At 39.6% G+C, this 18,565-nt stretch overlaps 1 protein-coding gene across 1 annotated transcript in view; it reads left to right on the top strand.

The window, feature by feature from the left end:
• Positions 1 to 18,565, top strand: part of SNRPC (small nuclear ribonucleoprotein polypeptide C) — a 35,605-nt gene that overhangs the window by 12,232 nt on the left and 4,808 nt on the right. The window contains exons 3-5 of the mRNA XM_053706793.1: positions 1,448 to 1,556; positions 5,138 to 5,227; positions 7,812 to 7,916. Of these exons, the coding sequence (XP_053562768.1) occupies positions 1,448 to 1,556; positions 5,138 to 5,227; positions 7,812 to 7,916 (304 nt within the window). The remainder of the gene's footprint in view (positions 1 to 1,447; positions 1,557 to 5,137; positions 5,228 to 7,811; positions 7,917 to 18,565) is intronic.

Here is an 18,565-nt window from a genome sequence, read left to right as displayed (position 1 = left end):
TTTGCCCTTTCAAATGAGGCCACTTGCTGTAGCACAAATAGTGGTTAGGGGCACCATTATAGCCTCTTCAATTTAAACAGCATTTTGCTGTGGGTAATCATCCATTTTTACCCTCTTTCAAATGAGGGGCAACTTGTCCCTGTAAGTGGCCTGGGGGCTGAGATACACTTTAATTCAATGCAAATCGGTTTATAAACTAGTTTGTGATGGGCAATGGCACATATATTTTACTAAAGTTTGTGTCATACTTTAAAGTGATTGGAACAAATACAGAAAAATATTTCATGCTGAAAGCTCCTTTATTTGTTGGAAGTGTTTGCCGCACTGAGCTGCTCAGGCAGCCCACGGCAGAACCCTATTTGCTGTGAGGTGACGTTTACACCTCTTAGCAAATAGCCGTGCCAAGCCAATTGGAACGCACAGCTATTTATTAAGAGGTGGAAACGTCAAATCACAGCATATAGGGTTCTGCCGTGGGCTGCCTTAGCAGCTCAGTGCGGCAAACACGCCCAACAAATAAAGGAGCTTTCATCATGAATGAAGGTACCTTTTATTTGTTCCAGTTGTATATCCTAGCGTTTGTGAAACACTAGGATTTAAAATCACTTTAAAGGGACGTGAAACTTGCTTTTTTTTTTCTTTCAGGATTCAGATAGAACATAGTTTTAAATTAACTTTCCAATTTTCTTATCAAATTTGCTTCATTTTTTTTTTTTTTTTTTTGTATTCTTGGCAGCAAAGTATTACAGGGAGCTATCTGAACACATCTTATGAGCTAATGATGCAAATATGTGCAGCCACCAACCATTATTGCATTGCTTCTCCTACCAAGAAAATTGAAACAAATTAGAGAATAGTAGTAAATTTTAAAGCCCCTGTAGCATATGTGCGTATGACACTAAAATAGTAACACTTGCTTGAAGCATTTTTGCTAACCAAAGTATGTTGCAAAATGCAATCATGCTCCTTTCACTCTTGACCTTTTTAAAGACAGTTAACCTATATACATTTTAAATAAAATGCAGAATGAAAACTTTCCAATATACTGTATTTTCATTATTTTGCTCCCTTTTCATGTAATATAGCTCTGAAATTGAGGAATTTCTAATTATTTGAATTTGAAGCACTGTCAAATTCTTAAGGCTAACTCTGCTGCATATCTATCACTAATTGGCTTTATCATATAGCTGCAAAATAATACATTTTATACTAACATTGACAGTGGCTAGATTTGTTGTCTGTGGACTAAAGCCCAGATTGGCTCCTACAAATAAGTCAAATGGTGGGTAGAGTTTGGTTATTGAAAATAATTGCTATAAAGATATTGATTTGTTTGGCTGATATGTTTGGTAGCAACACAAAAATCTCTTGTAATTCTAATTACAAGGTGTTAACTGTCCCTTTCATTTGAAGCTGTTGAATACGGTTTGCTTTTTCCCCCCAATAGCCTTCAGTCCGTAAGACACATTGCAGTGGACGAAAACACAAGGAAAATGTGAAAGATTATTATCAGAAGTGGATGGAAGAGCAGGCACAGAGCCTAATTGACAAGACAAGTAAGTGTTTAGCATAAATGGAAAATAATAAAATGCTCTGATGCACTAGTTCAGGGCTTGACAAACCTGGGAGCCACTGGCTCCAAGAATTTTACCCCCGACTCTTAAAATGTGAGGTTATTCTCCATATATCTATATACAAATATCACTGTCTGGTTCCTAAATTCTAAACAGATTTGTCGACCCCTGCACTAGATATTATTTTTTTTAATTGCACTATTGAACAAACGAATTGGTCAGATCTAGACAGTGTGTTACTAACTAACTAGTATTGCTATCAGTACAAAAGTAGAGCTTCTAGAAGCAATTGAGGGGGAAAAGCTACTATACAGGGAGTGCAGAATTATTAGGCAAGTTGTATTTTTGAGGATTAATTTTATTATTGAACAACAACCATGTTCTCAATGAACCCAAAAAACTCATTAATATCAAAGCTGAATAGTTTTGGAAGTAGTTTTTAGTTTGTTTTTAGTTATAGCTATTTTAGGGGGATATCTGTGTGTGCAGGTGACTATTACTGTGCATAATTATTAGGCAACTTAACAAAAAACAAATATATACCCATTTCAATTATTTATTTTTACCAGTGAAACCAATATAACATCTCAACATTCACAAATATACATTTCTGACATTCAAAAACAAAACAAAAACAAATCAGTGACCAATATAGCCACCTTTCTTTGCAAGGACACTCAAAAGCCTGCCATCCATGGATTCTGTCAGTGTTTTGATCTGTTCACCATCAACATTGCGTGCAGCAGCAACCACAGCCTCCCAGACACTGTTCAGTGAGGTGTACTGTTTTCCCTCCTTGTAAATCTCACATTTGATGATGGACCACAGGTTCTCAATGGGGTTCAGATCAGGTGAACAAGGAGGCCATGTCATTAGATTTTCTTCTTTTATACCCTTTCTTGCCAGCCACGCTGTGGAGTACTTGGACGCGTGTGATGGAGCATTGTCCTGCATGAAAATCATGTTTTTCTTGAAGGATGCAGACTTCTTCCTGTACCACTGCTTGAAGAAGGTGTCTTCCAGAAACTGGCAGTAGGACTGGGAGTTGCTTGACTCCATCCTCAACCCGAAAAGGCCCCACAAGCTCATCTTTGATACCAGCCCAAACCAGTACTCCACCTCCACCTTGCTGGCGTCTGAGTCGGACTGGAGCTCTCTGCCCTTTACCAATCCAGCCACGGGCCCATCCATCTGGCCCATCAAGACCCTCATTTCATCAGTCCATAAAACCTTAGAAAAATCAGTCTTGAGATATTTCTTGGCCCAGTCTTGACGTTTCAGCTTGTGTGTCTTGTTCAGTGGTGGTCGTCTTTCAGCCTTTCTTACCTTGGCTATGTCTCTGAGTATTGCACACCTTGTGCTTTTGGGCACTCCAGTAATGTTGCAGCTCTGAAATATGGCCAAACTGGTGGCAAGTGGCATCTTGGCAGCTGCACGCTTGACTTTTCTCAGTTCATGGGCAGTTATTTTGCGCCTTGGTTTTTCCACACGCTTCTTGCGACCCTGTTGACTATTTTGAATTAAACGCTTGATTGTTCGATCACTCTTCAGAAGCTTTGCAATTTTAAGAGTGCTGCATCCCTCTGCAAGATATCTCACTATTTTTGACTTTTCTGAGCCTGTCAAGTCCTTCTTTTGACCCATTTTGCCAAAGGAAAGGAAGTTGCCTAATAATTATGCACACCTGATATAGGGTGTTGATGTCATTAGACCACACCCCTTCTCATTAGAGATGCACATCACCTAATATGCTTAATTGGTAGTAGGCTTTCGAGCCTATACAGCTTGGAGTAAGACAACATGCATAAAGAGGATGATGTGGTCAAAATACTCATTTGCCTAATAATTCTGCACTCCCTGTAAAGCACAAATATGAATTAAATATGGTACAATATATAATTTAAGATATTATAAATCTCATGTATAATAAACCCTTACTCAAACCAGCGCTGATATCACAAATTAAATGGCATACGTAGAGTAAAAATACAGTATAAAAAAGGGGCCAAGTGGTTTTAAAGTTATGAATCCTCGTGACTCTTATTTGTATCTGTCCAGAGAACGAACATTTAGGAAATAACAATCAAACTGTGTCTCTATGGGCACTGTCTTCCATACAGTATAACGATTAGAAGTGTATCAGATGTGAAGCAGGTACCTGTGTAGTATCTCCAGTGCACCAGCTCCTCTCTGAGTGCTGTGTAATCTGCGTTGTGCACATGTAAACGCATCTTACCTCACTACCATACCGTTTTCCGGATCTTCAGTTTGAAAATGGTGAAAAATGTCTTAAGGTAAAATCAGGCACTATTAATAATCCAGTGTCAGAAATGAAAGTACTTGAAGTACACAATTATTATTTCACTTAAAATGTATTATTTCTAACCTTGTTAATTAACTAGATTTACTATTCAAACCTGTCACTTGACAACTTAGACTGCTTGGGCTTTCAGCATTATGGAAGTAGATCTACGTTATGTGGTACTATGGGCTGTCTACTGCATGACGTAAAGCAGCTAATATGTTGGAGCACTTTATTATTGTACCTTTTTGTATGGTTAGTACCAAGTTTGGCTTTCATCTTCTTCTTTTTTTTTTTTTCTCAGCTGAAGCCCAGGGTTTGGTGAAATAGCTTGAGGATTAAAGGGACAGTGTAATTGTAAAACTGTTTTCCCCTTTCTTGGAAACACTGCAGCTGGTATAACAAGTTAATGAGTATAAAATGTATCAGAAAACTGCTTCTTTATGTTTGTTTTTGTATATGAACGAGCTATTTGTCTTCATTGAATATACAAACCAATTTAAATTGACTGAGCTTGCAGAAAAATCCTAAATATCATACCTATCTATCATTTTATTTATTTTTTAAAAAATATATAAATTTCTCTTTACAAAAAATGCTTCCTGTTATTTCTTTGACAAAACTGATACTTAGAGCTTGATTTATGAATCCTTGGTGGACAAGGGCGTAGATATTCGCCACTGTCTTCCTGAGCTCTCCTGGTGGGCAGCAATTCGCTGCTGGAATTTAACATTGCATGCAATCGCTCCGTTGTGCTCGCATGCAACTGCGCCCCCTGCCAGCCCACAGCCAATCAAGCGTGGGCAAGAGCTGTCAATCTTCCCACTCGGATGAGACAAGGGACATTGAAGTTCTCTACCTAAGAGGTGGAGAACAGGGTAGGGATGCAGCGGTCTGATGACTGCTGCTTGATAAATCCTGACTGCAGGTTCTCTTGTGCAAACCTGCAGTCAAAGGAGAAGGGCTTGATAATTTGAGCCCTTAGAGAGAGCAATTGGAAATGCACATTTGAGTATCGCATTACCAATAGCACTGGACTGCTGCTAATTCTTGTCTACATATGAATACTGTAGGTATTCTCTAAAGAATATTTTCAGTATAGGTGGTGGATTTTAACAGGTAAAATCTGCTTTATTTTAAATGACAAAATAGAAGTAAAGGAGTTAATTGTAACAATATTTTTTACTTTAGTAGGTAAAATGTAATATACTGATTGTGTTTTTTTTTTTTTTCTTTTTTTTTTTTTTTCTTTTTAATACAGCTGCTGCATTTCAACAGGGGAAAATCCCACCTACTCCATTTGCAGCTCCACCACCTGGAAGTGCTATGATGCCACCGCCCCCAAGCCTAGGTAAAAAAAATTTCCTTGTAAAGGTTATACAACACCGATGCCCTAATAAGGCTAATTTGTTGGTTTGGTGTGTTTGTGTTTTTTTTTTTTTTTGGGAGTGGGCTTTCTCTCTGACTAAATTCACAAGGGAACAACTTCCCCACATTTCCATCTTCTTTCAAACATGCAAAGGTCGCCCCCTCCCTCGACCCCAATTCTCCTACAATCTACCGTCCCATAGCACTGTTTCCACTAGCTTCAAAACTCTTGGAATGTGTTTTTGATCGCCTAACACAATTTCTGTCCTTCAACTCCTTGCTTGACCCTCATCAATCTGGCTTCTGTCCCCAACACTCAACTGATTTCTAACTACCTTCTTTCTACTAAAACAAACGGCCACTACTCTTATCTTATGTGACCTGACACTATTGACCATCCCCTCCTTCTACAGACTCTGCCCTCTCTTGGATACACTCTTATCTCTCTAACCGGTCCCTTTTTTTTTTCTGTCTCATTTGCTGACAACTCCTCTTCATTGCCTCTGTCTGTTGGAGTATCTTAAAGGGACATGAAACCCCCATTTTTTCTTTCATGATTTAGAAAGTGCATGCAATTTTAAACAACTTTCTAATTTACTTCTATTAAACTTGCTTCCTTCTCTTGATATCCTTTGCTGAAAAGCATATCTAGATATGCTCAGCAGCTGCTGATTGGTTGCTGCACATAGATGCTTTGTGTGATTGGCTCATTCATGTGCATTGCTATTTCTTCAACAAACGATATCTAAAGAATTAAACAAATTAGATAATAGAAGTAAATGGGAGTGTTATTTAAAATTGTATTCTCTACCTGAATCATGAAAGGAAAATGTTGGGTTTAGTGTCCCTTTAAGGCTCTGTCCTGGGTCCTCTACCCTCCCCCCCCTTTTTTTTTTTTTTTTTTTTTTTTAACTTCCTCACTGGGGTAACTTCAACAGCTATGTCTTCAAATATCACCTCTATGCTAATGCTACTCCGATCAACCTCTCCACCCCTGCTTTGTGTCTTTTCTTACAAAATTTCTAACTGGATGGCCTCTCGCCACAGACATTTAACATGTCCAAGACTGGGCTCCTTCTAACCCCCCCATTTTATCTCTACTCCGGTATCTAACTTTTCTATCACTGATGGCGGCATCACTATTTTCCCAACACCCCAAGTCCGCTGCCTCAGAGTAACACTTTACTCTGATCTGCCCTTCATACCCCACATCCAGTTGCTCTCTTCATCCTGTTGCAACCATCTCACAATATCTCCAAAATTCATCCATCTCTGTGCGCTGACCCTGGTAATTTCCTGACTTGACTACTGTAATAACCTACTAACTGGCCTTCCTCTATCATACCCCCCCTTAATCCATCCTAAATGCCCCTGCCAGGCTAATCCACATTTTCTGTCACTCTGTATATGCTGCACCTCTCTAAGAGTTCCTTCAATGGTTTCTCATTTACAGCAGAATTAAAGTCAAAATTCTCACCCTGACCTACAAAGCCCTTACCAGCGCTGACCTGTGTCTTAAAAAAATTGTATCATTGTACTTTTGTACCCAAGGTCAGCGCTGCAGAAGTTGTTTGCTCTTTATAAATAAAGAATACATGCACCAGCAACGATAGTTGGACAGTGAAACGCACAGTGTTACCATCTGTAACTATCAGGCATCTGCCCTCATATGGAGCCGGAGCACCGATTGCACTCCGGCTCTATATGCGGGAGATGCCTGAAGCTTCAGGAACTCCAGATCTTGGCTGTAACTTCCTAAAGCAAACTGTGTGTGTTGTTGTTGTGTTTTTTTTTTTTTTTATAATATTGATAATGGAAGTAAATTGGAAACTCTTAAAATTGCATGCTCTGTCTGAATCATGAATTTATTTTTTACTTTAAAGTGGTGTAATGAAGGATCTATGATTGCATAGACCAGGGCTTGGCAAGTACTGGTTGTGATGACTCCTAGTATATCTCCCTGGCATAGTGCATTATTAAGTTTTAGATACAATGGTGTATGCTAGTTTAGGTGGCTATCAGCTGTCCCAACGGCATTAGAACAGTTTCTCAATTAAAAGAATGTAGATTCTTCCCAAGTAGAACTAAAGGGGGCGCCACAGTACATTGCTGTGCAGCAGAGCCCTACAACAGTGCGTATTCTCTTTTGAGGTTTGTTTTAAAGAGAAGATAAGTAAACTGGTCACACATGTTAGGACTTTATTGGAAGTGCTAAATCCAGTCTTTCTTGGTATTCAGTGTCCTAGTTTGCTGGTATCTGGTACACCGCTCTTTCCCAACAGATATCCTAAAGAGAAGTGAATTCACCAACCAATTAAACTGTAGAAAACGATATTCTCAATCTTTAAAATCTTTCACTGGCTTTGATCACGCATGACCTATTTCTCAAATGACTGCTTGGATTAATGTTTTAATAGTATTTAATAAGCATTTTATTTCCCCCCCCCCCCCACTCAGTCTCCATATGTGGCAGATGCCTGGAGCTCCAGCTCACTGCTGTAACTTAACATCCGAGAGTCTTTAATGCTGCATTCTGAGCTTGTGTTTTCTCATCCTTTTCTTTATAGGGGGTCCACCCCGCCCTGGCATGATGCCTGCACCGCCAATGGCTGGCCACCACATGATGCAAATGATGGGCCCACCTCCTCCAGGAATGATGCAAGTTGGACATGGTGAGTGGATAGAGCTTATTTAGGAAGCACAAGTTCAAAAATGACGCCATGAATATAAAATGATCAAAATGCTATCATATACCACTGCAAGAGGGACATAATAAAATGTAGGGTTCTGTCTGAGTTGCCATCAGATAACCTTGCGTAATGATGCTGTACAGTCTTGTTTCTCAACCTATTGTATACTGTGAAAAAGGTAGTGTTCTATACCTAAGTATGCAGCAATAAAAGTCATTTGTCTTAACAGAATTTTTTTTTTTTTTTTTTATCTGGTTCATCCCGCTTTTGACGTTTATGTTTACAGAAATTTGATATATTACCCCATATTTCCAATGTAGCATGTTTTCAGAGTAGCTAAGGAGCATCTAGACATCAGCTTAAACTTTAACCCCTTATTGACCAACGAAGTACAAGGTACGTCCTACAAAAAAAAGGTCCTTAATGACCAAGGACGTACCCTGTATGACGTTGGTGTTTGGAAGCGATCCTGATCGCTTCCAGCCGCTTTCGTGGTATTGCAGGGATGCCTCGATATTGAGGCATCCTGCAATAACATTTTCTAGCATTGTGATGTAGAGAGACACACTCTGTGGCCCTCTCTGCATCGGCCATCAATGGCCGTGATCGTTGGTGGGTGGGAGCTGAGGCAGGTGGGCGGCCATCGGTGGAGGGGGGCGGGATCGGGTGCGGGGCGCGCACAGGAACCCTACACTATGGCACAATAAATGTTACGAATAAGGTGGGAGAGAGGACTGGGGAAGGTGGGAATTTTAAAGTTAAGGGATCTGGGAGAGTGTGGGGGGGGTTGGATGTTGAGGGGGGGGGGGACAGCTTCACTACAGAAAACATTAAATATTTTTTTTAATAAAACAATTTTTTTTTTTTTTTATTATTTCAAACTGGGTACTGGCAGACAGCTGCCAGTACCCAAGATGGTGCACATTAAGGTAGAGGGGGAGGGTTAGAGAGCTGTTTGGGGGGGGGGGGATCGGGGAGGTTGGGGGCTAGGGGGGATCCTACACAGCAGAATTGTTTGTGGTTTTTTTTTTTTTTGTTTTTTTTTAAACAACCCAAAAAAAAATTATTTTAGTACTTGCAGACTTTCTGCCAGTACTTAAAGGGACATTTAACACCTGATGAAAAATGCTAAAACATACTTTTTCTTATTAATACAAATAAAATAATCACTGCTGTCTATTTTATCTGTTCCTCTTACCCCAAACTGTTGACAAAGATTGTTTTGAAGTACAGTGTTGATCCAGTACTTGATTCTACTATGTAAGCTGCCATATTGTAACGTACCTTACAGGGGCACAGCAGTCACATGACACACACAGCATATTATTTGTTGCATATACTTACAGAATCACATCTGTTTGCAGTGTGTGAGCTGCAGTGTCTGAAGATACATTTATACTGTGAGTGACAAAAAAATAAGTATTAGCTTTCCCCATCTAATACACATATTATGCAGAACAATTGAAATAAAGTTCTTTATAAGAACTGTTTGTTTTTAACACCCCCCACAGTTTTACTCTTCAAACTGCCCACAAGTTTTATGCTCTAAGCAAAAGTAGTTTCCAGTGAACTTCAGGCACTATTGTCATAAATCATTTGTAAGCTCCGTGAGGGAAGGGGAGGCTCTCAGACACGCTGGATATACTGATATACTCCATGCAGAAGATTTTTGCTTCTTATGACCTCTCCTGCTTATGTATCAGCTAATGTGATCAGTTAGTAATGATCATCTGGTTTTATTTAGCAGTGTGATCAGCTCATCTGCTCTTATCACACCCTCTGCCAAGACAGTCACTAGAGCAGAACTCTGTGTGTGATCATCAGAGGGTGTGACAGGAGCAGATCACACTGGTAAATAAAACAGACGATCATTACTAACTGATCACATTAGCTGGTACATAAGCAGGAGAGATCACAAGAAGCAGAAATCTGCTCTACACGGAGTATATCCGTATAGCCAGCGCGTCTGAGATCCTCACTCTCTCCCTCACAGAGCTTCAGCTTACAAATGATTTACGACAATAGTGCCACTGCCTGCCCTGAAGCCGTGCACTGGAAACTGCTTTTGCTTAGAGCATAAAACTTGTGGGCAGTTTGAAGAGCAAAACTGTGGGGGGCGTTCAAAACATAAACAGTTCTTATAAAGCATTTTATTTCAATTGTGCTGCGTAATATGTGTGTTAGATAGGGAAAGCTAATACATTTATACTGTGAGTGACACACAAATATGTATGCTCAGAGGCTGCAGCTCACGCTGCAGTCAGATGTGATTCTCTAAGTATTATGCTGTGTGTGTCATGTGACAGCATCATGAGCATGTGACTGCTGTGCCCCTGAAACGCACGTTACAATATGGCAGCTTAGATAGGAAATTAAGCACTGGATCAACATTGTACTTCAAAGCAATTTCCTTCAACAGTTTGGGGTAAGAGGAACAAATAAAATAGAAACAGTGATTATTTTATTTTTCCTAATAAGAAAATGTAAGTTTAAGGGATTATTAGAAGACAGGTGTTAAGTGTCCCTTTAAGATGGTGGGGACAATTGTTGGGGAGGGAAGTGAACTGTTTGGGAGGGATCAGGGGCTGTGATGTCAGGTGGGAGCAAGCTCCCTACAAGCTACCTAATTAACCCCTTCACTGCTAGACATAATACACGTGTGATGCGCAGCGGCATTTAGCAGCTTTCTAATTGCCAAAGCCATATGTCTGCTATTTCTGAACAAAGGGGATCCCAGAAAAGCATTTACAACCATTTGTGCCATAATTGCACAAGCTGTTTGTAATTAATTTCAGTGAGAAACCTACAATTTGTGAAAAAGTGAACGATTTTTTTTATTTGATCGCATTTGGCGGTGAAATGGTGGCATGAAGTATACCAAAATGGGCCTAGATCAATACTTTGGGTTGTTTACTAAAAAATATATATATCTATGTCAAGGGATATTCAGGCATTCCTGATGGATATCAGTGTCCCAATGTAACTAGCACTAATTTTGAAAAGTGGTTTGGAAATAGCAAAGTGCTACTTGTATTTATTGCCCTATAACTTGCAAAAAAAGCAAAGAACATGTCAACATTGGATATTTCTAAACTCAGGACAAAATTTAGAAACTATTTAGCATGGTTGTTTTTTGGTGTTTGTAGATGTGTAAGATTTTGGGGGTCCAAGTTAGAAACTGTTTTTTTTAAAAAAAATTCCTCCTTTTTATAATGTTTTTTTTTTTTTAATAGTAAATTTTATAAGATAAGAATGGTATCTTTAGAAAGTCAATTTAATGGCGAGGAAAAACGGTATATAATGTGTATGTGGTTACAGTAAATGAGTAAGAGGAAAATTACAGCTTAACACAAACACAGCAGAAAAGTGCTGTGGTCCTTAAGGGGTTAAAGGGACAGTCTACTTAAAAATATTTTTAAAAAAGATAATCCCTTTTATTACCCTTTCCCCAGTTTTGCATAACCAACAATATTAATACTTTTCTTTCCTAGGATATGGTGAGTCCACGGCTTGAGTAATTACTGTTGGGAGTATCACTCCTGGCCAGCAGGAGGAGGCATAGAGCACCACAGATAAACTGCTAAATATCACTCCCTTACCCAGTCATTCTCTTTGCCTTCAGTGCATGGAGGTGAAGTTTAGGTATCTGAAGAGAAATTTTTGATTTAATCTACAAGCAAGTTTTGGGGTATAGCCGTATTCCACGTCATTCTTTGCAGTTGGGTAGTGGTGGCTTTAAAGCAGTTAGGAACTTGTAAAGAGGTACTTACTGTGTTTTCCTAACAATTGCTGCCCTAGTTTAGAAAGCCAGAGTTGGCTACTCTGTTCTTTCTTTTTCAAAGGTCTCTGAGGAACTGTGTCCTCATACCTTTGTAACTGTCTACATGCTGGACAGAGGAGCAGGTAAGTGCTTTTTCTTCCAGTTGGGGAGACCATGCACTTAACAAATTAAGACACTGCTTTTTTTATTGGGACATAGATAATCCCTGTTGTATGGGTCACACTGGGACATGAAGCAGGCACTGTAGCATGTGTGAGACTAACCTTTAAAACAATACAAGTTTAAATTGAAAGTAAGGCTGAATTTTCTATTTCAGCAGCTTATTCATTTCCCCTTTGCTTTAAAATAAAACGATGCAAAATTTAAACTGTCAGGTTTGAAAAAACTTATTTCTGATACTCGGTGTACCAGGAAGTAGTGCATCTCTGTTTCGCAGCAGTAATTTGAGCTCAACAGTTGCGGTCACATGACCGACTTTACTTCATAACGTTTCTGAGGAAAATTGTTTTTCTCGATTTCTGGGTGATCCGGTCTTAATTGGTAGCGGTAAGGTACCTCAGTAATTGAGGTGTGGGGTTGCCTGAGGGGTATTTTAGACGTTTATTTGATGTTTATTAAATGTTTTCTTTTTTAAGACACGATGTGTCCACGGATCATCTTAATTACTAATGGGATATTCACCTCCTGGTCAGCAGGAGGCGGCAAAGAGCACCACAGCAGAGCTGTTAAATAGCTCATCCCTCCCTTCCCTCCCACTCCAGTCATTCTCTTTGCCTACGTTAGTGATAGGAAGAGGTAAAGTGAGGTGTTGGAAAAGATTCTTCAATCAAGAGTTATTTTTAAAGTGGTGCCAGAGAGTGCTGCTTTGTTCTAGGGTGTAGCCGTAGTCCATATCAGTCTCTTCAGTAGAGCTTTTGGTGGCTTTAGAGCAATAGGAACTGGTGGGACATAATTCTCACTGCGCCTCCTATACAATGATGCTGCCCTAACAGCCTAAGCAATGTTAACTCAGGCTTAATGATTTTCCACAGATCTATCAGAGGGAAAGGACCTTCTAAACCTGCTGAGCTGCCCTGCTGTTGGGCAGAATACAAAGGTAAGTGCTGACTTTTTTTTTTTTTTTTAATCTGGGTCAACAATATATGTATTTTCTCCAACATTGGTGTGTCCGGTCCACGGCGTCATCCATTACTTGTGGGAATATTCTCTTCCCCAACAGGAAATGGCAAAGAGCACAGCAAAAGCTGTCCATATAGCCCCTCCTCAGGCTCCGCCCCCCAGTCATTCTCTTTGCCGCTCTGAACAAGTAGCATCTCCACGGAGATGGTGAAGAGTATGTGGTGTTTAGTTGTAGTTTTTTATAAGTTTATTTTGAAATAGTACTGGTATGTGCTATTTGCTCTGAAACACGAGTGGCATTACAGCTGTAGAAAATGTATTGAGATCTGCAAGTGATTATACTGAAATGGAGATTGGTTTTGTGATTGAGTTGCTTTCCATTATATTGTATCATAATTATTTCTTATTTGGAGATACTTATTTGCAAAGACAGGGGACGGCAATGGGCTCCAACGTCGCCCCACACACACATACGCCAATATTTTCATGAATAGCGTTGAGGAATACTTTGTATATCCTCATATTTTGTTCCAACGTTATGGCGCCTCCTGGTGGAGATATATTGATGATGTATTTGGCGTGGGGGGGGGCAACGTTGGTAGCCTCTTGTCTTTTGTACAAGATTTGAACAATTCAGTTACAGAACTTAAATTCACTCTAAATATGAATGAAATGGGTATTGAATATCTAGATACTTATACAATAAAGGAGGTGTTTTTTAAGTACAGATCTCTATACCAAGAGTACCGATAGGAATAATTTGCTACAATACGGTAGCCATCATCCTGAGAATATATTTAGAGCTATTCCAAGAAGCCAATTTACTAGTCAAACGTATTGTATCTGATAAGTTTAAATATAGGTTAGAACAAATGGCCAATAAATGTATTAATAGAAACTATCCTCCTACATTAATTACAGAACAACTTGATGCAATCATTAAAGATACAAATAGACAAGAAAAATAAGAAACAAAAAATGAATCGTATGATTTTTGTTACACAATTTAACAGGTTAAGTAACAAAATCTCAGGCATTCTAAAAAAACATTGGCACATCTTGAGGGATTGCAATCCTGAGGTGGTTGAATTTAAAGAGAATCCAATGGTGGCTTATAAGAGAAATCAAAGTATCAGGGACATGTTGGTGCATTCAGACATTGGTAGCTGTAAACAAGATAGTCAGAGAACTATAGGTCCAAAAAGACATGGTTGCTACCCATGCCTGAATTGCAGCAATTGTAGGTCCATGATAAAAGGAGAGAACTTTTATCATCCGTCCAATGGGAAGAAATTTAAAATCTATAAATATTTAACCTGCAGGGCAACTTACTGTGTTTATCTTATCAAATGCCCATGTGGTCAAATTTATATAGGCGAGACCTGTAGAGAGATAAGGGAGAGGATAACTGAGCACAAATCTAACATAAGATGCAAAAATAAAGAAGCTCCTGTTTCCTCTCACTTCCTCTCTATGGGTCATAACATCAGCCAACTTAGGTTTCAAATTATAGAGCAGGTAGATAGGCCCAGGAGAGGTGGCGATAGGGAGCGATTATTGAAAACCAGAGAGATGTTTTGGATATACAAGCTAGAGACAATGAGGCCCAAAGGGATGAATAAATATTTTGACTGGAGCCTTTTTTTCTAAATCTATTTTTCTAAGTAATTTTCTAAAGTTTTGTTCCCAAAAATCCATTCAAAATGCATTTAGCTGCAGAGATCATTTATAAGCAATATTGACTTACTTTTCTTTGTTTATATTGTGCAAAATTCCTCTTTTTAATATATGTATATGGGTTTTATGTATTTTAATGAAATGTTCTGTATACACTTATTCTCCTCCTGTGATAACATTATGATGTATTAACTCTCTACATCCATAAGATGGCACTGTTGTGCAATTAGAGTAACACAGGAAGATGAATAACAGGTGAGGGTATATAAAGGGTTTTACCTGTGTATGTTAAATTATACATGATTAAGAGGCTTGAAACGTATGTTTGTTTCTGAGGACCCCATGTGGAAATAAAGGTTATTTTAAAGAATTTTTGGAGGCTAGAATATTTTTTGCTTTTGGATTGTACATTGGGACGTGGCAGGTCCTTGTATTCCGTGCCCCACAAAGAAAAAGGAAAGAAAAGGTGTGCTTTTTTCCAAACTTTCTGAGTGACTCTCAAGTGGGGTCAGCCAGAATTGGATCTCATGGCATCCCGAGAATGCCTAGCTACCGAGATACAGATCGAGGTCCAGGGACTCCCAGGCGCTGATAGATGCTCTGGCGGTTTCCTTGGACCTTCAGTCTAGCATAGCAATTTTCTCTGTTTGTCCTTCTTCCTCGGGTTACTGCTCGGATCACTCAGGAGAGGGCTTCGGTGCTCCTCATTGCACCAGCCTGGCTTCAAAGGTTTTAGTATGCGGATCTGGTGGAGATGGCGTCCGTCTTTCTGGAGACTCCCGTTCAGGAAAACTACCCAAAGCTAGTTTATCTGAAACTGACTGCTTGGAGATTGATTGCTTAATTTTATTCAAGATGGGTTTTTCTGATTCGGTCATGGAGACCATGATTCAGGCTCGTAAGCTTGTGTCTAGAAGGATTTACCATAAGGTTTGGCGTAAATACCTTTTTATTGGTGTGGATCCGAGGGCTACTCATGGAGTAGGGTTAGGATTCCTAGAATTTTGTCTTTTCTCCAAGAGGGTTTGGAGAAGAGCTTCTCGACGAGTTCTCTGAAGGGTCAGATCTCGGCCTTATCTATTTTGTTACGTGAACGTCTGGCGGATGTTCCAGGTGTTCAATCATTTTGTCAGGCCTTGGTTAGCATTAGGCCTGTGTTCAAACCAGTTACTCCTCCATGGAGTCTTAATTTAGTTCTCAAAGTTATTCAGGTTCCGTTTGAGCCTTTGCATTCCTTAGATATTAAGTTACTATCTTGGAAAGTTATTTCTTGCAGTTTATTTCTTCTGCTCGAAGAGTGTCAGAACGCTCAGTATTACAGTATGAGTCACCTAACCTTATTTTACATTCAGATAAGGTAGTTTTACGTGCTAAATTGGTATTTTTCCTGAAGTTGTTTCTGATCGGAACATTAATCAGGAGATTGTTGTTGTCCCTTCCTTGTGTCTTAATCCTTCTCAAAAGGAATGACTTCTGCACAATTTGGACATGGTCGGTGCTGTAAAGTTTTATTTACTGGCGTCTAAGGACTTTCGCCAGTCTTCTTCTTTGTGGTTTTCTCGGGAAAACGTAAGGGACAGAAAGCTACGGATACTTTTTTCTTTTTGGCTGAAGAGCATAATACGTTTTGCTTATGAGTCTGCTGAACAGCAGTCTCCCGAGAGAGTTACGGCTCATTCCAATGGCTGTTGCCTCCTCATCAGCATTACAAAATAAACTTCTGTAGAACAGATTTGCAAGGCTGCAACCTGGTCCTCTCTTCACACTTTTTTCAAGGTTTTACAAATTTGACTCTCTTGCCTTGGCTGAGGCTGTTTTTGGGAGAGAGGTTTTTCAAGCAGTGGTGCCTTCCATTTAGGTTCCCTGTCTTGTCCCTACCGTATCATCTCTGTACTCTAGCTTGGGTATTGAATCCCATTAGTAATTAAGATGATCCGTGGACTCGTCATGTCTTAAAAAAGAAAATTTATGCTTACCTGATGAATTTATTTCTTTTTTGATGCGATGAGTCCACGGCCCGCCCTGTTCTTTTAGACAGGTTGTGGGTTTATGTAAACTTCAGACGCCTCTGCACCTTAGTTTTTCCCTTTCTCTTCCTAACTTCGGTCGAATGACTGGAGTGGGAGGGAAGAGAGGAGCTATTTAACAGCTCTGCTGTGGTGTTCTTTGCCTCCTCCTGCTGACCAGGAGATGAATATCCCATTAGTATTTAAGATGATCTGTGGACTCATGTCAAAAAAGAAATACATTTATGCTTACCTGATACATTTTATTTTTTTCTTAACTTTTCTCACATAATTTTAGCTGAGGATCGATCCTAATTTGGGATAACATTTTAAAGTGTATTTTTTCTTTGGCTTATTTTAATTAAAATCTTTGAAACTTTATCTGTACAAGTTTATTTACTGTTTCACAACATGTCTGATATGAAAGCCTGCTGTCATGAATTCATGCTTCTGTTTAGATGCACAAATTGCAGCTCCTCCTATGCAATTTTGTTTTTCGTGTGTCAAGAAAACCTTGCAAAATAAAGGTTTACATTTATTAGCCTAATGTCTCTCAGGATGATGCTGTTAAAATAATACCTCCACTTTCTCCTGCTATGTCCTCGCATGCAGTGCTCTGCTGTTCCTCCAACTCCTAGTGGAGTTTATTTAAAAGCAGAAATTGCTGCCTACGTATCTTCAGCGGTATCTGCGGCATTAGCTGCCATTCCCAGATTACAGGGAAAACGCAAGAGGAAATCTAGAAATTCAGAAAGTAAGGTGCCAGCCCTCAGTCCTGCTTCCCAAGTTGCCCCTTCTTATAAGTCTGAGGAAGATACATCAGGACTTTCTGAGGGTGAAATCTGATTCGGACAGTATAATTCCTTCTGAGACTGAGGTGTGGTATCCTTCAGATTACAGATTGAACACCTTTGTGTATTGTTAAAGGAGGTTTTACCTACTTTAGATGACTCCGATACCCCTGTCGTTGACACTCCTAAGAAATCTAGTAAACTTAAGCTTCTTTGATGAACCTTCCACTTCAAAAGGTTTTTCCAGTGCCGAGCCGTGCTAGGCAAATTTATCTCACAGGAATGGGGAAAACCAGGGGTGTCTTTTTCCCCGTCTGCCATTTTTAAGAAAATGTTTCCTGTCGGACTCCATTAAAGACCCTTGGTATACTGTACCCAAAGTCGAAGGGGCCATTTCCACTCTGGCTAAGGGAACCACTATTCCTATTGAGGATAGCTACTCTTTTAAGGATCTGATTGACAAATAGCTTGAAGGTTTATTTGAAAAAGATTCATGTTCATCAAAGTCTCCAATGGCAACCTGCGGTGTGTATTGCCACAGTGACCAGTGCGGCATCTTATTGGTTCAACGCCTTGTCTGATTCTCCAAGTAAAGAAATTCAAGATACAATCAAAGCTCTTAAGTTGCTTCGTAAGCCAATTCCTTTATTGCAGATGCCATTTTACAGGTATTTAGACTAGGAGTTAAAACTCAGTTTTGCTGTCCTAGCACGCAGGGCGTTATGGTTGAAATCCTGGTCTGCGGACATTTCCTCTAAAGTCGAGCTTCGGACGATTCCTTACAAGGGGCAAAACCTTGTTTGAACCCGGTTTGGTAGAAATTATCTCTGAAATTACGGGTGGTAAAGGCTCTTTTCTACCTCAAGATAAGTAGAATAGCCCTAAAGGACGTCTGAGTAATTTTCGTTCCTTTTGTAACTTCAAAGGAAAGCCTTCCCCTTCATCCAAGCAGGAACAATCCAAGTCTTCTTGGAAACTCAATCAGTCTTGGGAAAAGGGGAAACAATCAATCAAAGAAACCCGCAGCTGATTCCAAATCAGCATGAAGGGTTTGTCCCCGATCCAGGATCGGATCAGGTGGGGGGCAAACTTTTTCAGTTCTCTCAAGCCTGGATACGAGATGTCCTAGATCTCTGGACTATGGACATAGTATCCCAGGGTTACAAATTGGAATTCAAGACTTTTCTTCACTGAGGCAGATTCATCTCTCAAGATTATCTGCAGACCAGTTAAAGAGAGGTGTTCTTGAAATGTATA

The sequence above is a fragment of the Bombina bombina genome, chromosome 3 (genome assembly GCF_027579735.1).
Source record: "Bombina bombina isolate aBomBom1 chromosome 3, aBomBom1.pri, whole genome shotgun sequence".
NCBI lineage: Eukaryota > Metazoa > Chordata > Amphibia > Anura > Bombinatoridae > Bombina > Bombina bombina.
The sequence above is the reverse complement of the archived record's forward strand: the minus strand, read 5'-3'. Positions and strand labels throughout refer to the sequence as shown.